The 17,540-nt window shown below is 39.1% G+C and overlaps 1 protein-coding gene across 1 annotated transcript in view; it reads left to right on the top strand.

Annotated features, from left to right (window-relative positions):
• Positions 1–17,540, top strand: part of phldb3 (pleckstrin homology-like domain, family B, member 3) — a 41,817-nt gene that overhangs the window by 7,545 nt on the left and 16,732 nt on the right. The window contains exons 2-6 of the mRNA XM_034698297.1: positions 5,553–5,701; positions 5,917–6,027; positions 8,262–8,399; positions 8,698–8,826; positions 12,917–13,099. Coding sequence (XP_034554188.1) covers positions 5,555–5,701; positions 5,917–6,027; positions 8,262–8,399; positions 8,698–8,826; positions 12,917–13,099 — 708 coding nt within the window. The 5' untranslated portion in view covers positions 5,553–5,554. The remainder of the gene's footprint in view (positions 1–5,552; positions 5,702–5,916; positions 6,028–8,261; positions 8,400–8,697; positions 8,827–12,916; positions 13,100–17,540) is intronic.

Below are 17,540 nucleotides of genomic sequence, written 5' to 3'. Positions count from 1 at the left end.
CAACTGTTGAATGACTTTGTTGGACCTGGAGATGCTTGAAAAGAAAATCCACAAATGTCATTAACAGGGTTACCTTAGTTTAGGCTTCAAACAGGGTGGATCTCCCCCAATTTTGCTCATCACAGTCTGTTTGCAGGTCAAATCTGTGAGGAAAGGGTTATAATATATTGTGAACAGTGATAAATTGCCTCAAGTCATGTCACTCAAGTTAGCATCTGATGGAGTTGAAGACTACAAGTTTGAAAGTAAAAATGTTGAGGGGTGTAGCGTTATTGAGATGTTAGCGATGTTATGAGAAGAGGCGACTGGATGGAAGCTAAATTAGCCACGGCTGGCATACTGCATCTGTAACTAGAGCTGAACTGCCCTTGATGTAGTTCCAACGTGGTAGGGATGTGCGCCTGTAGCTCTGCTTAATTACTACTGCCATAACACTATAATGTTCTACTACCTGGATGTAAACAAGCACAGATGTCAGATGGTATCTCGTATTGCAGCACGGTTTGTCTGTATTTTGATCCAGAAAAATTTAGATAAAGTTGTAAGTAGGCTGTTTTTGGTTAAATTGGCATGTAACTACTTGACTGGAACTATGTGTTACCAGCACAGTCATATGGATGTTAACCTACAAGGAGGACTAAAGGCTGGAAGGTTAGCGCTGATATTGTTAGCCCCACTCTTCGGACCAGTTTGACATTCTTTAACCACAAACCTAGCCGTGTTGAAGCTCAAACATGACCGTTTTCTGACTGTTCTCTTATCTTCAGAATAGTCTGCAAGCTGAAATATAAATCTCCTTTTGGAAATGAGTCCCTTTGGAATTTCCTATAGTAGTCACCAGAGTTTCATAAAGAAGAATGTGTGGACCACAACAGATAAAGACTTGCACTGACAACTTTTTTCTATTTTAAGATTATTTTTAGGGATTGTTATGCCTTTGTTGAGAGATACTATAACCGGAGATGAAGTCAGAAACAGAAGAGAAAGTAGGGAATGATGTGCAGCAAAAGGCCAAGGATGGTACCTGCACCTGGGGCTGCTGCCAAATGGACTTTGGCCTCTGTACATGGGACACTGGAGTTGTAGCGCCTCCTTGCAATGCTTTCTGAACAGCTGTTGATTTAGTTGCATTGTGGGTCATTGTTTATGAAATACCTACTCATTTTAGAATGTCCATGATCCCATCATCATAACACACGTTTTCTTGCCATGACTGTTTTTTTCCAACAGAAGTGCAGAGAACAAATGTCATCATGTGCACGAGCTTGTCATTTCTAGAGTTACGGATGATTTTTGAAAAGGGGCGCTAATGAGATGGGACATCAGGGGAAATCAATGAATCATCATGGGACCTGTGAGTCAGCAAACTTTTACTGAAGAAGTTGGATCTCTGTTTTTTTGCAATATCTAGGAGAGAGAGAAACACTGATGACGCAGTAAAGCAACACAAACTGTGTCTGAACTGACTTTTACATGCATGGTTTGATATCAAACGCACAATGAAATGGACTAAGGTGACTGAAGGAGCTCTTTGTTGTGACAGATAGTGATCACTTTACTGATTTGAGCACATGCAAGGATTATATGACTGTTGTCGTGTTGAACATGCAAACCCTCACTGATCTGTGTGTGTGTGTGTGTGTGTGTGTGTGTGTGTGTGTGTGTGTGTGTGTGTGTGTGTGTGTGTGTGTGTGTGTGTGTGTGTGTTATGGTGAATCAGCTGTTGCTGGTTATTGCTTATCTGTGGTTGATCATTAGCATAGCAGAGGCGTGACGTCTCCTGGGATCAGTTTGGGAGTTGGACAGTTATGTTTTGTATTACCTCCTGGTGTTTATTACATAACTCACACACACACACACACACACACACACACACACACACACACACACACACACACACACACACACACACACACAAACATGCACACAAACACATACACAGTTGATTTTTGAACTGAGTCTCTGTTCTGCTATCGTTCTCTCCAGAGGCGGTCCCCTCCCTACAATCAAGCCTAATTATTTTGGGCACAAAAGTGTGTTTTGTGCTGCGATGAGGCTCTCAGGCTGAACTTTGCCCTCTTTCATTTCTGTATCTGCTGATTCTAATATCCACAGTCGCTGCTTTTCTGTCCTTTAATGTTCAACTCTGTTTTTGGTCTGTGGATTGTGTTTGGTCTTTTGTTTGCTGCATTTGACAAACCCCGTGTTAACATGAAAGCATGGACTTTACTCCTGAACACCCCTCTCGCTCTCTGCTCTGCTCTGAAGTGTTGATAGTGTATCTGCGTGGACTTTAGTTGGAGGTCAGGCCGCAGAGCTTTGCGCTCATGTTTGTTTTATTAGAAATGTGACTAGGCCTGAGCGCTCTCTGTATGTTTGCCTTGAAGTTGACAGCATTTACTGGAAAGCAGAAGGTCAAAGAGGACAGAACAAAGAATTAAAAGTGGGACACATGATCAGTACTGTGACACAAAATGTGACTGAGCTGCGTGAGTTGACTTGATGTATATGAGCTTGATTGACATCCCATACTGGGACATATTTGTACCCACATTTGCAGCCCGGTCTCTTCTGGGAAGGCTTTAAGTAAGATTTTGAGGATACCTGGTAGGGATGGGACATAATTTTCAAAAGCTCAAATATTTGTTAACTTATTAAAAATGGAAGAATTAATGCGAATGAATATTAACTCATTTCAAAAGTGCCATTTTCATCATTTTCACCACTGCCTGGTTGTAATGCGGTATTGCAATTAAGACAAAGTTGGCCTCAATATACACATCAATACTTTCTTCAAAGGATAGATCCCCCTAAAAACAGCATTGATCTAAGTAAACTCATACTTAACTGGTAGTGTTGGCTTTTACTTTCTCACCACCAACTGTGTTTGTGGAAAACTCTTATAATCTGCAGTTGTTCAATTAGAGCCAGAGTTGATGTCAGCCTGCTGATACTCATAAAGGAAAGAAAAAAACATCCAAACAATATATAACAGCTGAATTCAACATGTGAAGTTTGTCAAAACCATGAAAACCATTTTGGGGATCTTTCTCTAAAAAGATCCAAGACGAATGTTTGTTATGCTCAGAAGTGGTATTCCTGCCAGACGGTAGCTATAGAGCATCTTGAAGATGTTTGCTAACCACATTAAGTAACAGGAGGAGAAGAATGCTAACTGCATTATATAGCAAAAGAAGAAGAAAACATTAGGGACAGTAGCTGGTGTGTAGTGGTGTGAAATTCAGAGAAACACTGGCTGGATTACGAATAATCGCTGAACAGATACCAGTGATAATCGAATAGTTTTTTGGCTTGAAATGCCCATCCCTCGTACCTGGGAGGTTTGTGTTGAGCTGAGATGAGTTTTGGGCTCTGTGCAGGCCATTCAGGTTCCAAATCTGTCACCCTGTGTTTTTATGGCCTTCACTTCATGCAAGGGGACACAGCCATGCTTTAACATAACTCCCCGAGTTGAACACACCAAAACAATTGGCAAAAGTTTCTTCATGTCTTGTAGTAATTCACCTTTCATGCACCAAGACTACGTTCATGCTGCAGACAAAAGTGGCCCCAAATCAGATTTTTAACCTTGTGTGACTCAGATCAGACTTTTCACGACAGTTTGAAGTCACACAGAATCTGATCTTTTCAGATTTTGACCACCTTAATATCCGGTCCTAAACCAGAAACAGGTGGGATCTTTCTTCATGTGACCTCAGTTTGAATTGTCAGGTTGGAGAGCACGTGACTTTGACATCACTCTTGAGTGACATCATTATTGAAGAAAAACATGGAAGACAGCTGAGATGGAAGTAGTTCCTCTTCCTCTCTATCATCTCCTCAGAGGTTCTCTTTGATTCTCCTAGATGTGGAATTTATTAGAAATAAAATGTAAGGCAAGGAAAGTTGATTTCTAGAATGTTTAAACAACAAGGCAATCCAAAGTGTTTCAAACAAGAAGTCAGAACATCATGAACAAAGGTTGAAGAAACACATCAGGGGTGCTGGAGTCACACCCCACTCTCACTCCCACTTTCCTGCTCTATCCATCCACTGTCCTAATTTCTCCAAAAATACATAACATCCTGAAAATGCATCAAAAGAGGACTTTTAAAAGTGATTACAACTTTCAATTAACAGCAATTAATCAGACAGTTAAAAAATAAAAGCATTGAGGAAAACAAAAAAATCTGAGTTTGAGCAGACCTGCAGTTTTTTAGGAGTTTCCTCCAGATATATGGAGCATAAAATCTGAACACTGCTTCTCCATATTTCTCTCTGTGTCTGAGGACAGAGAGCAGATCTGACCCAGACCTCATGAGTGGCCTGGATTGTTCACACTGTACTCTCTTCATATTTACCCAGGTGTGTGAGTTTTGACAGTAAAGCAGTTGATGCCAGTGCAGTCAGTGTAGCTGAAATTTCATCCACAAACACTTCCACATTGACCAATGTTTCTTTTATTTCTGTGAGCACTTTTGTTTTGTACATCCGGGGACACATCTGTTAAACTGCTGGCTTCAAATCCAGTTCATCCCCAGAAACAAGACACTGACCTTTGACCTTTTCAACACCATATTTCCTGCTGTTTTCTCTCCCCTCTCCCTGTCTTGTACTGCTACATCTCCCCCCCCTCCTCTTCAAGCGCTCTCTCGATGACAGAGTGCCAGTCAGTATTTGGAAGCCCTCACTCATATCTCAGCTGTATATTTATCTCTGTGCCCTGACTCTGCCTTTATTCCCTGCAGCCTTATAAGGTAAGGATACAAGGAGGAGAGGGAGGGCACAGGGAGCGAGGGAAAAGGTTGGACAAAGGAACAAGAAGTATTTTCCCACAAATTAGTTTTGGTGGGTGCACTTGTGCGTGTCTCTTCGTGCTTTAGTGTAAAGAGAAACTTCAAGAATAAAGGGTTAAATAGAATAAAGAGACCAGGAGAATAAAGGTATATAGGTTGAAAACTTCTCATAAGTTGGGAACACTTTGATGTGAGACAATGTTAACACTATAGAATGATATTTGCTCGAGTAAGTGTGAGAGACGGGACAAAAAAGAACAACTTAAAAGGACTTCAAAGTCTACTCAGATGTGCTCCAACATTCTTGTGAGCGATCCTTTTTTGTACTTCTTCATTGATTGTCCTGGTTCCATTCACAAACTCTCTCGCTGCTCATGCACATCAAAGGCCTCCAAGAAGAAAAGACTATTTACCGTTACACAAACACTAGAGTCCTTCACTGTAAGAGAGACGCTGCAACAAAAACCACAACACCATCGCCCACATCCTGCATTCTCCTTTCTCTTTCGCTGTTGCTTCCTCTTCACTGGGAGGTGTTTTCTCCATCACACAGTAGTTCCTGAATGCCGAGGGGGGATTTTCTGTGTTTTTAAAGTGCTTATGCAGTACTACTCAGCTGTGATATCCCCTTTGTGAACTGTCAGCTGATCCCTTTCACGCCTTCGACAGCAGATTAGATTACAACAATATTCTCTCAAGTCATGCAGACCTCCTGCTCCGTAGCTCTCATTAACTCCCTCCATCCTTCCTTTTCAGAAATGCCCCAACACAACATGGAGAGCCCCAGGAGTCAGTGGCAGCCTGGACTGCGGCCGCCGTGGATCACCAGAGTGGCCGGCGGTCATAGCCCCGCCTCCTCGGGGGCGGAGTCAGACACAGAGAGTAGCAGCACAGAAAGTGAGAGGGTAAGATAACACTGTTGAAGATGATGCAGTATTAAACCTGCATAGCTCATGTAAAACGATGTAGTGTATCATCTGCAGCTCCTGAATGTAAGTTAAAGGAAAAACCATCATGCCTCTTGAGAATCTAAACAATGAGTTATCCTGCATTTGTACGCTTACCTGTGTATTACTTTCAGCTTGGATGTGGTGACTTTCTTTCTTCATCTCTCTGTCAGTCTTGTGTTAAAAAGCTGGAGGGGGGCTCACTCAGGATCCTTACGTCGCCCTCAGTGATCCAGCGACGAATCACAGAGATCGATCAACACAAGGAGGAACTTAAGATCGAGGTGAGTGTGTGAGACATTAGTAGCCGATTCATTGACAGGCAAGAAAGCACATCATTGTTAATTATCACATCCTAGGAGAATGAATGTTATAGTTAAGTTTGGTTAAAAATATGCATCTTACGCTTAATAAAGTAGAGCTAAAAGGATTAAATGGTTAAATCATATGAAATAACAGAAAACCTACAGGAAGGAAAGACAATGGATTGGCATTCTTCTTCTTCTTCTTCTTCTTCTTCTTCTTCTTCTTCTTCTTCTTCTTCTTCTTCTTCTTCTTCTTCTTCTTCTTCTTCTTCTTCTTCTTCTTCTTCTTCTTCTTCTTCTTCTTCTTCTTCTTCTTCTTCTTCTTCTTCTTCTTCTACTTCTACTTCTTCTTAATATTATTAATATTGTTAATATTATTAATATTATAAATATGTCAAAAAAGGCATGCTTGGTCTTTGATGACCGGTAGATTTTGTGAATTTACATGTTGTTTTCATTGATTTCCTACAGACTGAAATTAAAGAAATGCAAATAGGACTTTGTTGTTTTGGCCATACTATTTTGATACAAAAACACTTAAATAACATGATCCATCCCTAAGTTGTTTTTATTTTTTATTTTCTATTTTTTAAATTTTTTTTGGGGGGGGCATTTTGCCTTTATTGGATAGGAAAACTGAAGAGAGACAGGCAATGTGGAGAGTAGAGAGAGGGGGGAGACATGCAGCAGATGGTTGCAATCTCTGCAACACAGACTATAGCCTCTGTATTTGGGGCGCGAGCTTAAACTGCTAAAACTGCTTTTGTAGTTTTTTGTGTAGTGTCTTCTTTTATTTTTTTTTCTGAAGCAGAAATGTTAAGCATATCTTGCTGGAGCAGCTATGGATCAGAAGTAGAGTGGGTCATCTCACCAGAAAGTTAAGCAATTCAATCCCAGCTCCCGCAAAACCAGCGCTGTACGAACAGTGTTCAAATTGGGTGTCAGGAATATGACGTAATGCAAAAGTGCTTTGAGTGGTCCTTTTTTAAAATAACATTAATGAAGGTAAATAGATCATCACTTTGTCAAAAAAACAACTTTTAAATCACTTACTTTAAACTTATGTCATCATTTCTTAACATTTGATTGAAACATGTAAAGCTAGAACCAATATAAAATGTAGATGTGTTTCAGATTTAGGAGTCAAAATATGAAACAGACTCAGTGATGAGTTGAAATTGTGTAGTTCTTTGCGGAGTTTCAAAAAAGCCTTAAAATGATATAATACAATAAATGAATGAATTCAATATTAAATGAATAATATAATTAAAAGGTAATAATAATCCTATCATATACAATTAGCTCACTGCACCAGTCTGTGCTCGAGCCCTAATAAGAATTAAGGAGTGTAATGTATATAAACTGCTTTTGTTACTTTCTTTACTGGTACTGCTGATGTTTTTGGGGTAATATTGGATTGTACAGAAGAGGCAAAAAAAAAAAAAAAAAATTCTTATTGTGAATTTTAGTATTTGAAACAAATCAGTGTCAACATGTAAAATTGTGTTATCTTTTTTGTTTTGTTAGATGACTACTCACACAAATTGTAGACTTTTGTCATTTTTAAATTAATGGCCAAAATAAATAAATTCATTCAATCATTCAATTATAATCTCATGGATTCAAGGATTAGTTGAGACAATAATCTTGATGTGAAGCAGTGCATGTTGAAAGGGTGGTTATGGTTTCATGAAGCATTCTCTAAACACAAAATGACTTGATTAATTCATTGTTTGATTTGACTTTATTGTCACACAAAGTCTAAAATCACAGCATCTCCACTTTGTTGTTGTTATTTGTTGTTTGGAGCAGCACTCATCAGCTATGTTCAGATGCCTGACTCTGTTAACTGAAAAATTCTTACTTCTTTTGCAATAAATAACTTCATACCAAAAACAACTGCCTTTACTCTGTTTCCCTTTTCCCTTGATGAGCTGGGTTTTAACATTTATAACAACCAACAAAATATTCAGAGGCCTTCGATGAACCTTTGATCTTGGATGAGGCTCTACTTTTCCAACAACTTAGCAACCAAAACAGAGTTCAAGTAAAGACTACAATGAGTTTGATTTAGCCTCTGCTGAAGTCTGCTTATTTTAATCTCAGAGTCTTTCCCAAACACCACCACAGTCAGGGCAGAGGAATGCTTATCTGTGACTTACTCAACCGCTGGTCAATATGATTCACCTCAGCGACGTCTCCTGTCCTTTCAGCTGCAGCTGGAGATCGCTCTGCTGCAGGGAGAGCTGCAGACGGAGAAGAACCAGCTGCACAGACACACACAGAAGCTTCAGACTCTACAGCAGGAGGCCAGACAGAGAGGGGAGCCCAGGCAGAAAGACAGACAAAAGGTAACATGAAATAATGTTGGCTGTCATGTTTAAGCATCACTACAGTTCACTGAAGGAGTTTGAAATGTTGAAATGTGTGAGACTAGTAATAATCAACCAGTAACACAAGATGTTGAGGAGAAGCTGGGTTGAAGTTATTCTCTGTGGTTTTTCAATACTGACTATATAAACATGGTGATGAAATTGATTTGTCATTGCCTTCCTTTTTGTCTGGTTGGAAATAGTTTGTGTTTTTTTTGCGTCAGAGAGTCTGGGGGTGACTGTACTTTTCTTTTCTCCTCTGTAACTGTGGCTGCAGGAGCGAGAGAGACTGGAGGCGGAAAGAAGCAGGGTGCAGGAACTGAAGACGAAGTGTGAGGAGAAGGAGAAACTGATCCCCAGTCAGCCAGAGAGCCAGAGAGAACAGCTGACCCTGCAGATGCAGCAGGTTAGTGAGCTGAACACAGCCTCTTCAGACTAAAGCAAAGTAGTAAACAAAGATCTGATCGTTTCTGTGATTACACTGAGAGTAGGCCTTTTCTGACTTGAATAGATACGATATGATATCTGATGCATGGCCCACAATAAAGACGTCACGATGCAGTGATTTTGTCATGTTTGATAAATTGCATGACAGTTATATAATGATACGTCACGATATCTGATAATATGAAGAGTAAAAATCACTTGGCATCAGTTTACCTTAGCTGGTAGGGCAGGGGCCACATGTACAGCCCTTGTCACACTGGTTGAAGGATCAATTCCTGGTCCTGACAGCATTTGATACGTGAGATCCCGCACTCTCTCCCCACGATTCCTGGCTCTCTTTAAGCTGCCCTTTGAAATAAAAATAAAAAAAGCCCCTAAAAGGAGTCATAAAGTTGTGATGTGGTTTGTCAAATTGGAATGGAAGTCTGTTTGCAGTGCTGTTACTTTTATTTGATTGAAATTGGATATTTTGCGCCAACAATAAAGAAGTTCTATCACTTGGATCTGTGATGATGCAATGGTACTCTGATAAATCTCTATTTAACCTCCAGCAATAAGCACAGTGGCTGTTTTGATGTAAAAGCCACTTTATTTGTGGGTTGCCACTTTATTTGTGGGAAATTGGACCCCCAATTAAAAGCTTTAAATAGCTTCCTTGGGGTCACCCCTTTACACACATCCAACCATTGTGAAAATGTTAACTGAATATATGGGAGAGAGAGAGAGAGAGAGAGAGAGAGAGAGAGAGAGAGAGAGAGAGAGAGAGAGAGAGAGAGAGAGATATTTTGTATATATATTTTTTCTTTAACTTATTGTTTTATGTAATAATAATAATAATCTTGCTCTGCCTTTAAAGGTGACTTAAAGAAGCCTCTTTTTAAAGCACAAACAAAAAAGTAATTTTTAAAGGGACACGAGGTAAAGGAAAATTAAACGTTAAAGGAGAGATAGCTGCATGAGCTATAGATAAAAGTAAGACATAAGACAAAGTCTACTGTGCAGTGAACAACATCATACACAGTGCATTGATATAGTGTAGGTTGATTAACTAAGTGCCTGTCTATAGTTTAACTGATGATTCAGACCGTAAGGATGTGGGCCGAGCGTTCCAAAGTCTAGTTGCTACGTCATAAAAAGCTCCTATCATTTAGTATCACTCAATCATTCCCATTATGCACGATACCTGTAATAATCTACCAAATGTTTTGTTAACCCAAATGCAAAGTCATGTTTGAATGAGGCCAACGGGAAGATGACATAAAAGACACTTACTGTTTGTCTGGGTGATGAATAGCTGGCACTCTGACAGATAGATGAAGCCGGTAATGATATGGATGTCATGTCTGACATCTGACATATCTTGAGCAACAGTTGAAATACTACTGTATATGAAAACATACGAAACCGGAACTGACTGACACAACCAACCAAAACATAGTTTTAACCTTTTTAAAACACACACTTCTTTCTTCTTAATCAAATGTTCAAACACTAAAAAGTGTATATTTGTGTCCTTAAAGAAGCCAAAGCGTCACAAAGAATTGGTCGTATAAAAAAGATCTTTAAAACAGAAGTGTTGACAGAGTTTTACCTCTTCAGACTTTTTTTTCATCTCTCTGAAACCTTTAAAGAAGACAAAGTTGTGCCAGAAATCTGGTCTCTGCTTTTAAAACAGATTAGTGCAGCTGCAGTTTGACTGATGATCTTCCAAGAATTCTTGGTAAGCAAACTAGCAAGGTAATGCTATCCTAACACTCAATCTATTAGATCAGAAGTGATTCGTTTAGCAGAGAAAACAAGCAGTTAAATGTCGAAGTCGCTCCTTTTAGGAGAGTTGAAGCTTGTTGTTAATTTAAAATACAACCAGCTGTCTATAGCTGACGTCTGAGAAGTTCAGAGTCACAGAAACTGAAAACTTAATAGATGATATTCCAAAAAGAATATAATTAAGAATGAATGAAACTGCAATTGTCTTTGTCTCATTACATCGCGACCCACATGCAGTTTGCATCAGTGCTGCTGAGCATTGATCAGACGTTGTGTTTTTGGTGTCACAGATTGCTCAGTACCTGTTCGTCCTGATATGTCAGGTGCTTCAGTTTAAACACACAGACCCTGTGCTTAGGATGTCTACTTCTCTTTGTGAATGTGACAAAACTAGACAAAAGAGCGCTTTGTTTTACGACATCCAGGAACAGGTTGATGAGTTGCGTTGTGACATGTTAGATGTATGTGTCAAGATTTTTATGAACTGGTTAGTCAGAATGATTGCGCCGCCAAGAACGCCACACACGCACGTGCACGCAAACAGAGAACGTCTCGTGCAAGAAGTAAGCACAGAGGTATTTCTGTTGTGAAAATGAGGCTGTGCAAGGGATGACTCTCACCTGCACTTTTATTAGTTTTGGAAAAGAGAGACAAAACCAGAATTACAACCTGCCAGAAGTTGTTATTCAGTCAATGCAGACTGAATGTCTTCCATCTGATCAAGTGTGCATAAAAGCATATAATTGTGTTCTGAGTTACTCCTAAAACTACTAGATATCTTAAAATGAACTTATCAATCAGTAAATCAATCATTCTTTATTTGTAGAGCAGCATGTTGTTACAAATATTATCTGAAGACTCTTTAGAAAGGGAAGGTCTAGACTGCGCTCATTAATAACCCAGGAGCAAAGCACTTCTGTAGCATTAAAAAGTAACAGCGACAAGGAGGACTGAGAGGTTGATTGTAGCAGTCAGAGTCGATGAGATTCACATTAACAATGATGTAGCAGCTGGAGTCGGGTAGGTTTCAAAGCAACATGCTGTCAGCAGCAATCAGGAACCTACAAGACAAAGCAGCTCAGGAACTCCTGGGAAGACATACGGTTAATAACCTCAATGTACATGCAGATTTAAAGTTAGTGACATGCAGTAGTGTTATATGAATGCATACAGATGGAGACAAGCCTATAGCAGCATAACTAGGGGCTGGTCCAAGCTGGAGCTAGCCCTGGAGGAAAGTTTTAAGTCTACATTCTTCAAAGAAGAGAGGATATCTGCCTTCAGGACCCTGGGTGGAGAGAGGCCTGATAACTTCTGGCTCTACCTCCCATACTACTTCAAACCATGGAGGTTAATCACTTTGCTTTAGTACAATTGGAGTAAGAAAGAGAGAAAAAAAACTCTCAAAGGGAGGCTAAAATGTTGAAATTTGCAATTTTTTAAAAAAATGTTTAACTTCTTTGAATCAGTTTCAGTGATGGTATCTTAAATGTATCTTTGAAAGAGAGTCGGGTTAGTTTTGAGAGAGGTTATTGGACAAACTGAGTGTAAACAACTACTAACAAAGTCAGTGTTGCAGTGCAGTTTTTCTCATCCATATATGCAGAATGGTGAAATTCTTAATAGTTGAATACATTATAACAGAGGTTCCCAAATGTGGGACAGGACCTCCCTTGGTTCATTAATGGGGGCAGCGAGATGTCTTCCAGAAAGTTTTTTTTATTAAGTGATCTAAAATTGCATATTTTACCTTTACTGTAAAAATATCAACAAAAATAGTAATTAAATTAAGAATAAATCCTTGCACATAAAAACATTTTTCATTAGTTTTCTGCCTTTCTTTGTTGCCTGATGACTCCTGAGGTTGGTTTACAGTTAATTTATAAAGCATTAGTAGCTGCAGGTTAATTCACAACAGCACAGGAAACAGCCACATGTGCATGTTGGTGGCTAATTGTCTGTACACCAGCTAAATAAAGTATGAAGCTACATTTAATCACTTTGTGGAACAATGAGGGTCAGAAGTCTTTGGCACCTTTTAATTTGGGGTCGCTGAAAAGTTTGGGAACCCCTGCCTTACAAGACAACCAAAAAGTAACACCTTTCTGTAATGTGTTGTGATTTCTTCACTGTATTACACTTGATTTTTATTAACAACTGGAAATGATGTAGTGGATTGTTCCAGTGTGTTTTAAACCAGGGTTTCAAACAGCCTGAGCTTAATGTATGAAATTAAAAACAAGGGCTGTTATAGTAGACTAACTTTTGTATCTTTGATTCAGGAAAAAGAAGCGATGGAAGCAGCAGTTCGCGCCTTCGATGACTGGGAGTTCCGTGTTCTTGAGCAGGAAAGCGGCATTGATGAGGAGGACCAGAGCTCGTCTGACAGAGAGAAGGAAGAAGAGAGTGAAGGAGAGACAGAGAAGGAGATCTCATGTCAGCAGCAAGCAGTCAGCAAAGCACAGGTAAACAACATGGCTCAGAAGGAGTTTGTCTGAGAATTTCTCTGCTGCTCCAGACATGTTTTACGGGTTTATGGCTTATCTGCGTGTCATGTGCTTCTTGTAAGTGCTGGAAGGACCACTGGGGATCAACCTCCACACAAACAGTCAATACTAACGGATGACCTCGTCTCAAGCTTGTGCATTAAGGTGTTAGGCAAAATAACTCGATCAGATATAATTAGAGGGCGTCTTTCTTACTAGGATGAACTTTCTAACTCTACATTCATAAACTTTTTAAAGACACTGTAAGGATTTTTCACTGAATCTGAAATAGTTTCACTTTTATTCTGATGACTTGACTTAGTTAATGAGATTATCAGTGACAAGATTAGTTATTTCTTTCTGCTCAGTTTTGGTGCCTGTGTTTGGGTCAGATTTCCTGCAAAAACCCAAGTTGATATTTGGTACTTACCTGGAAGGAAGTGGCTTTGTTAAGAAGTTAGGTAACAAGCAGGAAGAGGTTTTTTTTGTCTTTGGATAACTGCCTTTGACGTAATGTTTTGTCCTCATGGCTGATACTGAAGCAGGATTAACAAAGATACGTACATTTTCTGTTGAAGTATTGTTTTAGACGGAGAAACTCTACAACCAGGGCTTTGCTCTGTAAAAGAGCAAAATGGTTATGAACAGGCTTGAATGTTTATGCCTGTCTACAAACGCTTCATTGCTCGTTGAGAACAAAATAGTTAATCTGTGTGCATATTTATGTTATTCAGACATTCCCTCAGATCAGGGGTGTCAAACATGCGGCCCGTGGGCCAAAACCGGCCAGCCAAAGGTTCCAATCCGGCCCGTGGAACGACTTTGCAAAGTGAAAAATGACTTGCTGTTTGCATAATCCAGTTTGAATCCAGATTCATAAAGACATTTTTAGAGCACTATAAGATGATCCACTAACTACTAACAATAGCACTACACCCCTGCATACAACACTGTCCAACATGAAAACTGTTCATGATGGAGCTGAGGGGTCCAAAAGAGTCAACTTTACCTCCTTCATTATTATAATCTATCTGTTCTTTTGATGTAAACATTACACTCTGTGTCAGGTGAATGGGTAACCTGTTTGGTGTGTTGGCAGCAGGTTTCAGTGCATAAAGAGTAAAATATTCGGCCCACTATGAGACTCATCATGGAGAAAAATGCAAAGCTGTGTTTGTAGAAAGATAGTTCATTAAATGTGAACATTTTCAGAATGTACTTGTACTTTTTTGCACTAAAACAAAGGGAAACATTTTGAGTTGTCCTTCTCTATAGGTTATTATGTTAGGATTTTACTGATCCGGCCCACTTTAGATCAACTTGGGCTGTATGTGGCTCCTGAACTGGAATGAGTTTGACGCCCCTGCCTCAGATTCTAGAGCACACATCACAACACTTTTGTTACTTGAGAAATGTGTATGCCGTGCTGACATTTTTTCACCAACCTCAATTAGTCAGTTTCTGAGATAAATTCTTATTTTTAAAATCAAAATAATGAAACATCAGAAAATATGCTTCAATGTCAAAAGTCTAAGCTCCTCCTCCAATAACCACGGAGCTGTTAGCATGGATCAACAACACTATCAATCCTCCAGAGGCACTATGGTATATAGTATTTTGGATTACAGCACAGTTTAAATCCTTGCTGTTGCTTAGGTGGTCCTGAAAAACCTACTACTACATTAGCTCCCGTTCAGAATGACTGCACACCCTTACACACACTCCCTCATGTCTTGTTATAGTCCTTGGTGCTCATTTCAGTTTAAGACTTGACACGAGAGTGAACTCTTTACCTCACTCGCACCAGCATCTCCCTGACACTGTCACATGACTCTGTAAAGCTTAATTACATCAGCGGCCACCGTGAGAGAATTAAAGGAGCAGGACAGAGGAGAGCAGAGCGGCAACAACAGGGGGAGAAATGGAAAGATAAGACACATATGAGGATGTGGAAATATTTTTGATTGTGGCCTCAATGACCTGGATAAAAAGATCTAAAACTAAACAAATGATCCTGATCAGCATTACATTTATTTATTTTTAAGCCGAGCTGTGTCGCTCTTTGGGGTTTTGAGTTGGCAAAAATGCTGTGATGATTATTATTAGTTGCTTATAAAGTGTTTGAATCCAAAGAGCTATGCCTGACCTGATAGTGTCCCCTGCAGTACAAGTAAATGCAGAACAGTTGGCAGCTAATACAACAGTAATGACATCATGCCGTTGACCTAAATTAAAGCTATTTATTCATGTATTTCACCTGAAGCTTCAAACCTGTTTTTTTAGCTGCGGCGTGCACGAAACAGGCCTCTGATTGGTCAGGTGGTTTGCTTTTGAACAGAGCGCAAATGTTAATTAACCCCCAAACAGGCACCCTGAAGCAGAGAGACAATGAAACTCCAAATAAAGTCTAATTTACAATGAAATTTAAGACACTTTAAACCCGTTCCTTCTGCAGCTTTATGACAGAGAGAGACTCTGTAAAGCTCTACTGGTTTGGATTCACAGGGTCATTAAAGAGGCCTTGAACATGTTGATACTTGTGTGATAAATCATAAATTCATAATTACATAGAGTCTTTAAGCGTTGAGACATTTACCATTTACGCCCCAGTGTGTTCTTTGTTCTGATTGTGAGGTACTGTTTTGAACATGTGCTTTCAATGTTTGTTTGTCTTGTAAAATGTGTCTTTGACAACAACGTCAGTTATGTGCAGCATGAAAGGAATACGATGACAGCTATTTAGGAACCCTGAGCTTGAGCACAGTGGGGCTTTGTGCTACATGCTAACAATGTGCTAAAAAGCTAGTAATTTAATATTAATAATAATAATAATAATAATAATAATAATAATAATAATAATAATAATAATAATAAATATAAATATAATAATAATAATAATAATAATAATAATAATAATAATAATAATACTATTATTTTATTTTACATGGGCAGCAAAATAAAACAAACAGGTCATAAAATCACTCAAGGCAAGATAAAGAAATAAATATAATTTAAAATACATAAAATTCCCTTAAAATACCTCTAAAGGAATACAAATTTTTTAAAATACATGTTTTTTAATCCGTGAAACTAAAATAAAATGAAATAAAGTTCAGATAAAATCAGGAAAGGCTCTGTGATAAAAGTATGTTTTAAGAAGGGATTTAAAAGAGATCCCCGACTCAGCAGACCTGATCTCCTCAGGTAGATCATTCCCTAGTGTCAATCAATCAATCAGTCTTTATTTGTATAGCGCCAAATCACAACAAACGTTATCTCAAGACGCTTTTACAAACATAGGAGGTCTAGACCACTCTATGTCAATATATATCTAATCTATCAGAATATATATCTAAAAAAAAGGAATGTTCATCAAAGACGACAGATTGGCCATAATCCCCCTGTCAGCCACCACCTCCATAGGGTCCAGGACTGAGCTGGCCTTCTTCACCAGTGTGTTCAGTCTTGCTCTCCTGTATCCTGTCCGCCACAGCAGGTTTAATCCTTCCGATGTGGCGGACCTATAGACTGTCTAAATAATGGACGTAGTATCTGTGATGTCACCCATCTGTTTCTGAAGCGCTGTTTTGAAGACGATCGTCGGCGGTAGCCATATTGGATATGCTGAAGTCAACCTAACTTATGTTGAGCTAGTAAAGAGGCGGGCTTTGAGCCTCCTAATCAACAGCTACAGTGTTCCCACCTGTCAATAAAGTCAGCTGTGCCTCTCATAATGTTAAACTTGTAATCTTAATATCTTTGAAACTGCCATGTTATGAAAAAATTCACCCCCCGTACAGCGTGTGCCGATCGAAAAATGAGATATCACAGACGACACTCGTTTTTTGTACCAGGCTGTAAACAGCTTAATTTCTGCTGTAAAGATCTTCTTTTTTTAATTGGTGTGTATGTGGTTTCCTGTACTTCCGGAGCCAGCCTCAAGCGGACACTCGAGCAACTGGAGTTCTTAACACTTCTGCATTGGCTTCAATTTATGGCTGTAGGTTGCTGCTTGGTCGAACTCCTCACTGCAAATGCTCTGTCCCCTTTTATTTTAATTTTTGCATTAGGATCGCACAGTAAACGTCTGATAGTAAGGAAAAGGTTTTTTTTGCAAAGCAGCATTCAAACATATAGCAATTATAATGTATTAAACAGGTTGAAAACTTAAAATATATAATAAACAGCATATAAATGACACCAAGCAAAAATAAGACAATTCACTGGAAATGTTTTATACATAAGATCAAAAAATGAAAAAAAAAACAGGGCCAGATTTCTATTTCTGCGTCAGTTTCCACTAGAACATATCAATATGGGCGATGGAATGATGGTGAAAATAATGTTGCATTGTTCCTGAATTAGCTGGAGTATGTAAGAGGAGAAGCTGAAGAGAGTGATTGTGCTAGAGAGGAGTAGT

The sequence above is a fragment of the Notolabrus celidotus genome, chromosome 12, assembly GCF_009762535.1.
Source record: "Notolabrus celidotus isolate fNotCel1 chromosome 12, fNotCel1.pri, whole genome shotgun sequence".
In the NCBI taxonomy this organism is placed as follows: domain Eukaryota; kingdom Metazoa; phylum Chordata; class Actinopteri; order Labriformes; family Labridae; genus Notolabrus; species Notolabrus celidotus.
The sequence above is the reverse complement of the archived record's forward strand: the minus strand, read 5'-3'. Positions and strand labels throughout refer to the sequence as shown.